General features: G+C 41.1%; 2 protein-coding genes across 2 annotated transcripts; one reads left to right on the top strand and one right to left on the bottom strand.

Annotated features, from left to right (window-relative positions):
- Positions 1-2090: 2090 nt before the first annotated feature.
- LOC115231579 (G1/S-specific cyclin-E2-like) lies at positions 2091-2774 on the top strand. The gene has a single exon (XM_029801571.1). It carries the CDS (start codon positions 2091-2093, stop codon positions 2772-2774), a length of 684 nt encoding a protein of 227 aa, XP_029657431.1.
- Positions 2775-3270: 496 nt separating this feature from the next.
- LOC115231578 (glycogen phosphorylase-like) lies at positions 3271-5369 on the bottom strand. The gene is made up of 3 exons (XM_029801570.1): positions 5286-5369; positions 4207-4770; positions 3271-3321 (listed from the first exon to the last, which is right to left on the bottom strand). Exons 1-3 carry the CDS (start codon positions 5367-5369, stop codon positions 3271-3273), a joined length of 699 nt encoding a protein of 232 aa, XP_029657430.1.
- Between the last annotated feature and the right edge of the window lie 4361 nt (positions 5370-9730).

The raw sequence follows: 9730 nt of genomic DNA, 5'->3' as shown, positions 1-9730 counted from the left end.
AAAATTTACATTAGAAAATAGAAAAAAATTTCTAGATTCCATTTAAAAGCTTCGTCTGCTCCTAACCCTAACTCAAATCTTAAACAACTAACCCTAACCCTATACGGGCTTCCAATTCTTAAAAAAATTTAGATGAAAAATTTTAAAGAAAATCGTTAGTCAATTTTTGTATTTTTTTTTGTAATTTAAGTATTTTATTTTTGACCAGTTCAACAGAAAAGAGTTAAAATGCGCAGCGGATCGACTGGCAATTCCCGCGCATGATGGCCAATGAGATCCTTTGAAAGAGTCTGATCGACTCGTTGGGATCTTTCGTGGCAAAATGAAGTAGCCTCTCACTGATTTTTGTAATTCTTGATTTTTTTCACCATTCTCATCTTCGATCAAGTACATGTCATTTTGTTGATCTACCACAACATATTTGTTGTTTGATAATCTATCGTATAATGGGAACCTTCGAATATTGTCTTGTCTTGGAAATGTATTAAAAAATTAATACCTTAGTAATACTGTAGCTTGACTTATGGAATCTTCATCATATTTCCATCTTCTCCTGTCTATCATTTTGTCTATCATTTTTCAAAATATGATGTTCCAGCAAGACGGTGCCCCATGCCACAAATCAAGATCCATCATTCAATATCTTGATCAGAAGAAAGTTAAATTACTTGAAAAGTGGCCGAGTCAATCACCGGATTTAAACATTATTGAAAACCTCTGGTGTATACTTAAACAAAGAATAAGTGAAAAAGAACCAGAAGATCTCCAGGAACTCTGGACAATTACAAAAAAAAGAATTTTATGAAATAGAAGATGCTCATATAGAAAATCTCTATAAATCACTTCCGACTAGGATGATCGATGTTGTAAAGAATAAAGGAGGTGGAGTTAATTATTAATTATTTTTTAAATAAGATATTTTCATTGAATAAAGTGGTTTGTTTTGATGCTGTTAATCACTGGTCCGGAACATATGCACGGGTCAAAATTTACTGACTGCTAAAAATTCAATATTGTAAAATTTTATGGAAAAAGAAAAAGTACAAAAGTTATTTATTCATTTAATATTAAAATTTGTCTAAAAAAGTCAAGCCGTAGCTGCCAAATAATTGGGTGGTCCGGAACATTTGCACGATACTGTATTCTTGAGTAGAAAAAATCTAATTTGGCTATCGACATAGTGTAGCTTATCCGAAAGGCGAAATAATTCGGAAACCTTAGTATTCGTGGCAGCTTCAACTCCTTTTTCAAAAAGATCAAGTCTTCCAGGTAGCATCTATCGAATTCTGTATCCCATTTTTTGAAGTTAACTTTGTCTGTATTGATGTTTACGCTTTTGCATTTTCAGCAGTTGAATTCGAGCGTCCCTACGATGGTTTTGGGGAATCGTTGGACCGTCATCTAGGTACCTGAGGTTTGGATCTGTTTTACACAATCTTACGGTTTCGTGGATAGCAAAAGAGAATAGGACTGGGCGCGGAGGGTCGCTTTGTTGAATTCCATTTTAAATTATGATATTAAATGAGTTAATTTGTTTTATTTTATTTTTTCATGCAGAAACGCCTTACATCTGGCAGCCGACTCACAAAAAGCTGCATAACATGTCATATATTCGATGCAAAACAAATAACACCGAAAATCTCAACGGGTGTCTCAAGTGAGAGGCTACTTCATTTTAATTTAGTGTAAATTTAATTAAAAAACAGTCTCATCATTTGGTGTCTATTTAAGTAAGAGAGGCCGGCTACGAATATGTAATAATTGGGCACGAAATTTCATTAATTGAATAGTCCCTATTTTGACATTTTTCCAATTTTTATTTGTTGTACATAAATCTTTAATAAAACTCAAAAATGAGTACAGCTATGAAGAATAATATAAATTCTGTGACACCGAGGTTCTTTTTCATTTTATTAATTTTGTGGTAAACCCAAAAAATCAAATCTTAGGCGCCTCTATTTGCATATTTTACGATTCTTGTTGGTTTGTTCACTGTCTTGTCTTTATTTACGCCTTTATTATTTTAATAATGATTAATCTTTCATAGGTACAAGCTCATATTTTAAATGAACTGCAACGGGTAAGTAATCATGTACTCTAAAACTACAAACAGCCTCTCTCAATTAAGTAAACGGAATCTCAACATTGATCCTTCCTTTAATGAGCTACCAGCCAAGAAAATCCACCGGAATCCAATTTCCAAGTCCTTAAATGATAAGGAAAACTACTGTTCAGGACAGTTCATAAGCCTTCATCCTAAACCTGAGAGCAAGCAAACCAAGATCATAAAATTGTGGTTAGAGATTGAGTCCAAGCACTGTCCTCCAAATTCCTTCAAGCCCTTGAACGTGACCTGTTATGCGAGAGCGAAACTGATTCAGTGGCTCATGAAAGTGACCAAAACTTTTCAACACGACCGGGAAATATTTTACCTTTCCGTTGATATTTTGGACAGATATCTTGCGTTGAGTAACACTAAAATGTCTGAACTACAACTTGTTGGAATCACTTGTCTCTTTTTGGCAGCAAAATTCGAGTCTGACGATTTTTGTTGTGTGTCTGACTACTCTGGCATGACAGCAGATGCCTTTACTTCCAAAGATGTGATTGCTATGGAAATTAAGATCCTTTTTGCCTTGGACTGGGCGCTTCAAGTCCCCACTCCTTTTCTGTGGCTCAAGCTGTTTTTGCAGTCATATTTCTCTGACGATATTGATATTCCAAATTATTCCCAGTACAAGCTGATTCAGAGTTCCAAAGTATTCAAGAAGTGACATTTTAGCTGCTAACTTATGTCCTGTTGGATTCAGTGTCTGCTGAATTTCCGAGATCAATGCTGGCTTCCGCAATTTCGGTGGTCCTTATGAAAATTGTCAGACCTATATATAAGTACGAGCAGTTTTGCTGTGGTTATGATCTGCCTAAACTGACCAATTGCATTGCTTATGTTTTGAACGTTGTTAAACCTCATTTGGCATCTTTGTCAGCATTGGGACATGAGGCTTTTAGTTCGCGTGAGAGTGAGAATCACCATAATATGCAGGATTGGGATGATTCATATGTCAGCAGAGAGGTTGGTGGGTTATTCCTAGTTTTTTAGAAATCTGTCTGTTTAATCGAGTGATATTTGAACTTTACTTTTGTTTTAATACTTCTTTGTGTTTCTTTTAGAATTGAATTTATTGCTGTTTTATTGATTTATGTTGAATATCGACCTTTAATTGACAGTGTCCTGTGATTAGCAGTTTATTCGGGTTATTAAGATTTACTTCAAATGTCATCTGCATAATTCAATTTGCAAGTACAAACTTCAAATGGCATCTGCAAAACACAAACTTCTAATTGCAATTAAAAATTTCAAATTTACAATTTTGAAATTCAAGTTTGCATTTTATCAAAATATGCATTTTAACCTCTTTTGCATTGAAAATTAAACAATGTTGAAGCAGGCATTGCACTTATACAATGTAAGTTAGAGCCTCTCGAATTTAGAGTAATGACAAAAGAACGAGATCCTATTTTTGATCGTTCTCAAATTCACTCCAACAGTGGAATTCACTCCGAGAGAGGAACATAGAGACTGCCAATTTAATTGGTATTTAAGAAATTCAATCTATTTTGCGTTATTATTTTAACATAATCAGTTAATTGCTACAATCATCGGAAATAATCTAAAATCGGACTGATTTTATTTATATGTAACCTATTCCACACAATGTTCTTCTGCGACGGATTGGGTGAGGAAATGGACTTGTTTTTTTGTCCCAAAACATAAAACCCCCCAAATTCGGTCACTAGTGAACATTCTGTCACAGTCCCATTCTGAAATCCGCCCATTTTGTTACCTGAATAGAGCAACAAGGTAAAGTAAAATAATATATTTATAACATGATTTAAAATTGAAATAACTTAAGTTTTCCATTGAATCCCATAAAATAATTTATAAGTAGACCTTAATAGAAAAAGTAAAATCAATGAATACTGAACGCTAATTTGGTTTAGGTTGTGAGGGGGTAATAATTTGACAGATCTCATTGGTATTTCTCGTTTCAATCTCTAAAATTAGGTCTTCTAATCACAAATGAACTGTGCAGACAGGCTTGCTCCTTCAGAAGATTCTTGTTTTGATATTTTAATAAATTATGAAGCATTTAGATTTTTCTCACTATTCTAAAACGATGATTGTATCTACACTTCTTTACTTACAAAATACCCAGAAGAGTAATTTTCCTTAACTTCGTGGATTGTCATTCCGAATATAAATATATTTTCCATCCCAACCTGTTCGGCCATTTCTACATTGGGCCCATCAAACGTCCCCAGAGTGACAGCCACGTTCAACTGGCAATAAATCAACTGACCAACCATAAATTTCATGTTTCCTGTTCCAGACGCTTTAGTTCCTGCGAGTGAGAGTTTTTCACTCAAATCAGCTGCAGGGACCATTTTCTCTGCAAACGACTTTTTATAATCCGGAAGGACAAACACTCTCAGGTATTTATTGGTCTCCGGATCACTGTTTACCACAACAGCCACATTGCATATCAGTTTGATGATGAGTTTTGCAATTCTGCAGCCGGGAGGAGCCTTCCCCCCAATTATGACAGTCCTGGGGACGACAGTGTAGTCATCCAAACCAGCCTTGACCCGTTTGAGGCGGTTGTAGAGCGTTATTATGTGAAGGCAGCTTAGAAGGTGTCGTTTACTTTCTTGAATTGGTTTGATATGCACATCAAACATGGTCGAGGGGTCAATCGAGAATCCAAACAACTTTTTAACATACAAAGCAAATTTATTTTTATTACTCTATGACATTTTTTTTGAGTAGATCCAATATAAAGTTGAGGAACTCGTGTGCGTCGTGTTGTTGTCCCTTGGAGTAGGACACACAGTTCTCGGCTAAAAAGTCCTGGCACTGAGTCATGGTCATACCCGCACTCCACTCATCTCACTCTCCTCCACCATTAGACTGTGGAATAGTTCGCACAACACTCACTTCTTACACTATCCAAAGTAGTACGTCAGTCTCCTCACACTCAACAGACATTGCACCACTAAGTTTATGAAACATATATTCCCGATATTCCGCAGTCCTCGCGGGCTGTGCACTGCCTCGTTCTTCGATACTATGCTGCTGTGTACTGCCTTGTTCTTTGAGCTGTTCAATATTTTGTCGAGGATATCGTCCAGAGTGGGCGATTTGGTTGAGTTGAAGGACTTTGGACTGGTTGCGGGGAATGTGAGGAGCAGGACTCGGACGGAGAACATGTATTTCCGAGCAGTACCTCCATTCGTCCGGCCGTCACATCCTCTGACGAGTGAGTATTGGATTGACAAGACGACCTGACAGTGAAATTAATGCACGTCATGTCCCTCAACGACTACTTTGCATTCCCCAACATGACATTCAAACAGCAAATGGTTGTCCTCTCTGTGGATTGCAGACCAACTACCTCACATTGCAATACGAGTGTTGCATTAATAGCAATATGGCCGGCATCCCCAAGGAATACAAACCACCCAAACTCGTGAGGTCATACTTCACTTGCCTGAAAGGCAAGCAAGGACGTTTTCGGAATAACGGGAAGAGGGTGAACTACACGGGGAGGACTGTCATATCACCCGACCCGGAATAGACCAAGTGTCAGTCCCCCATGGCGGAGACGTATCCCGAGTATGTGATGGACACCAACATTGAGGAGTTGAGAAGACTAATAGTGCGGCGGCAACACCCCTCTGCTGTTATGATCTACAAGGCGAATGGGCGATCAGTGTAGGGGGACTGTGTGACTGTAGTAATCTGCGGTACGGGGACGTGGACAGAGGGCGTGTGGTTTGCGAGTGGGGGATAGAGTGTTGAGGCATATTAGGGGATATTGTCAATCGACAGCCTTCTCTCCACAGGGAGAGTATTCATGTGAGGACTGTCTTGACATCGTAGTTCAAGATTGGCAAGCAGAGGACACTCCGATTTAACGAGTGTTGTTGCACTCCCTTCAATGCTGACTTTGATGGAGACGAAATGAACATTCACGTCCCTCAGGGCGAACAGGCAAGGAGTGAGGCACTCCTGTTGATGGGTTCCACGTCCAACATGATCTCCCACAAGAGTGGAGAGCCTTTGACGGCAGAAATACAGGATTTCATTAGTGGTAGTCCCTCCGCTCATTCCAGGCCTGTATTTGCTCACCAGGAAGGACGTGTTCCAACCCCAAGTAATCTCACTGTTGAATGCAATGAGGGGGGTCAACAAAGTGTCCTCCAGTCCCCCAATCCGCCATTCTGACACCGGTCACTTTTGGACTGAGAAGGAGATGATGAGTTACCTCCTCAGTCACCCACTGAGTCGAATCAACACATCTCCGTCAACATCCAGGCCAAAGGGAAGAGTTATTCGGGCAATGAAGAGTTGTGTGACTCGTGTTGGCAAGTAGTGTGATGGGTAGACTGCTACATTGACCACTCGGAATTGATTCGGACATTCTCGACAAGAACTCGCTCGGCTCGGGAGTAAAACAAACATTTTCTACTACATCCGACGAGAGTACGGGCCTGAGACGACTGTCCAGTGTATTGCCCGTCGATTGGCCGGGGCTTTTTTGAGTATTTGGTGGTTGACACGCGCAGTGCTGAGACTTGGTTTACTGTGAGGTTGGCGGATGTCGTGCTCGGCCTCCAAGTTGTTCCGAATCGGGTAGGAATTGGTTTTGAATGTAGGAATGGCAAGTGTTTGGAGCCCGCGGCCAAAGACGAGGGGAAGGAACTCAAAAAACGGTACGCCGTCTTTGATCACATCAAAAAACTGGTGGAGCTCAAAGTTTGAGTGTCAATTCAAAGTTATTCAGGGATTTGAAATAAAACGTCGCGGGGAATTGGAATTGGTCAAAAATTTTCAATCATCGATTTTCCCCGCATTATTGAATGGGGATACACTGGAAATGGCGCTTGGGAGTGCTGCTGAGGTGGCCAACCGATGTCTTTTATACTCAAAAGTATATTTTAAATACTTTTATTGTTTGGGATCGAATTTGACCAACTCTGAACTGTTTGACTTGATTACGGAAAGTAGGAACATGTCACGGAATTTGGACTACCGCAAAGAGACTGGCCGACGTGCAGACTTTTAGTTTTTTGTAGATTTTGGGAGATGAGATGACAAGTCTGGCTGGACTGAACTGTCGTTATGTGATATCGCGGTATTGGTGTCATATTGTCAGAGATTACACGTTCGGGTCATTTCACGTGGTTTTTCCATTTAATTACAACTTTGATGCCTGTTTTGTGGCGGTAGTTATTATTGTGAGTGTTCAGTTGAAGGACGCCTTTAAAATAATGAGGATTGTCCACAAAAAGTTGAGAAATGTCCCCGATTCAGCCCCGACGTTGATGAGTGACTTGAATATCAGCATAAATGTGCGAGTCCTTATCATTCCCAGCACTTTTCTGTGGTATTCGAGGACGACCCATTCGAGAACAGGATATTGAGCAACTTCAGAGTAGGGAATAAGTCATATTCCAGTTACTGAGTGATGAGTTTGTGGAAAAGGTGCAGAGATCAGTCATTCTGGAAAAACAACTGCAGGAAATGGGGGCAAGCATGTCGAGTGAGTGTTGTGTGTCATAAAAGTCGACAAAATGGATGAATTGTACGCCACAGTGGAGCAAAAGAATTCCTCCGCGTACATTGAGCGGGTGGGGATTCACCGTCGGCAACAAGAAGGGATCAAAACCCTCTGTCGGATCAGTCTGGAGGGGGTCTCTTTCAAAGCCCTGTCAGACCCCTCCGTTTTTGGGGAGGATAATATTCTGGGGTTTATGAAGCGAGTGGAGCCTGAATGGTGGATTGTGTGAGCGAGGAGTAGTTTTGACGGTGGGGAGACATCATTCAGCACTCTCTTTTGTCGTTATGTCATTTTTGAGTTTGACGAAATGAGGAGTGCTCTCCGGGACTATTCCGTGCCCCTTATCGTCTGGAATAATTGTCGATTTTGGGGACTGTTGAGAGGGGCAGAACTGACGGGGGCATATTTGAGTAGATTAGTGTGCCTACTGGTAGAACAAGTCGTCATTCCATTCGGGGATTTCGAGATTCGAAAGTCACTGTGCCCCCTCAAGTATTTCTACGACCTCGATTCGAGTATTTGTATACGTGGATGGTAGAGTCGGGGCAAGTGAGAGTGGCCTACGGACCCAGCATCGAGCCTTCGCTCTAATTTTTCCACTGCCTTGACTTGATAACGTCGCCCAGTCGAGATTGCAGTCCCAAGTTGAGTTGGTTCGACATGTTCCGCTACGTTCTTCACGGAAATTGGAGAGCCCGACTAAAGTTATCGTTGATGTACCGCCTTACGAATGACCCATACAACTCGGCTGAGTTCATCGAGTGGTCCTGGGAGTCTCTCGTGTTTGAGAACACATGTGGTTACTCTCATCAGTTCATGGCAGGGAAGTTTGTGTTGAACGGAGACTTGCAAATAAACTGCAAGACTGCCTCGAGTTATGACGATTATCGACTGGTGCATATTCCGAATGCCTGCTTTGAGTGGTGTTTTTTGGCTGAGTGGTAGGGCCAAAGTCTCCTGGATATGTCCTGGTGATGCTTACGGTGATTCCAATCCACCGGAAGTACGTCGTAGATGTTTTGGTGAGAATATTTGAGTGATGCAGACACACGACACATTTCGGGCTTTCAGGTCGAGTGGGATGGATGTCAAGTTGAGTATTTCGAGTAATGTTTCTCTCTCGTCTCTCAAATTCTATTCGGGGTCGATTAATTGGATATTCGACATTATTGCTGTCCTCACTTGACCACCTGTAGACAACAATCCAACAACTCACCCGTCCGATCCGCCTGGGTCCTCTCTTTGGACGACCATTCTACAAAAGAATACAACTTTCTCGCCATTTCAGGTGATATATTCCACTATGAGTAGAGAGTTTAACATTGCTATGAATCTGGACAGTTTTGTGATTGAATACTGGATGACGGGGGAAATGGTGGATGGGTACAACTAAAGGGGGGTTCCGTGTCCTTGGACAGTTGCCTGGACTACTCTGTCCTCCCCCTCCAAGGGAATGTACTCAGACGACCAGTCACTGTGTGGAAAATCAAGTCTTTTCATTTCATACAGGAGAGGGTCAACGTTGACTTGTTCGGTAATAAACGTGATGAAGCCAATTTTCTGATTAAGTTTGACTCGTGAGTGTTTTTGGTTACGTTTTAGACTGCGATATTACCACTCCCCCATCGAGACCAGATTGTCTCCCCCCACCGCCTCCACGGAGATCGAGTCAACCTACCAGGCATGTAGTTATATTGACATTCAGCACAAACACAATGTAATAGTGAAGGACACTGTGGTGAGGTGAACTAACGAGAACAGAGCCGTATTTTATGAGTTGATGAATCACTACCAACGAGGGGTCATTCTCCGCCGTAATTTACTTTCGGGGATAATCTCCTGCATTAAACGACACGAACAGGAGGTGGTCGAATCCAGAGAGGAGTTGGTCGAGCAGGATGAGTGGACTCCGGACTTGTTGGAGCGACTGGTGGCCGACGTGGAAAACAAGTTTTACGTGACTGGAGACGTAGTGATGGAATGTGTTGATTGGTAGACACAGACATGTCTGGTGGATGATCTGTCAGGACCAAAGTCGTGTGGAAGTAATGATGTGACAAGTCGGAATTGTTTAGGTGAGTGGACTGACTGAGTGCAGTCGAATTTAG

This window comes from Octopus sinensis, unplaced genomic scaffold (assembly GCF_006345805.1).
Source record: "Octopus sinensis unplaced genomic scaffold, ASM634580v1 Contig18740, whole genome shotgun sequence".
NCBI lineage: Eukaryota > Metazoa > Mollusca > Cephalopoda > Octopoda > Octopodidae > Octopus > Octopus sinensis.
Note: the sequence above shows the minus strand (reverse complement) of the source record. Positions and strands in the feature narration are given on the sequence as shown.

Bases quoted from the DNA above. Each gene is read 5' to 3' on its own strand.
- LOC115231579 (XM_029801571.1), top strand. From the start codon at position 2,091: ATGTACTCTAAAACTACAAACAGCCTCTCTCAATTAAGTAAACGGAAT.
- LOC115231578 (XM_029801570.1), bottom strand. From the start codon at position 5,369: ATGACGTGCATTAATTTCACTGTCAGGTCGTCTTGTCAATCCAATACT. The intron at 4,771-5,285 runs GTACTGCTCGGA...TATGTTAAAAAG, and splicing joins TGACGGCCGGACGAATGGAG to TTGTTTGGATTCTCGATTGA. The intron at 3,322-4,206 runs GTAAGTAAAGAA...TGTGTTTTGCAG, and splicing joins ATTACTCTTCTGGGTATTTT to ATGCCATTTGAAGTTTGTAC.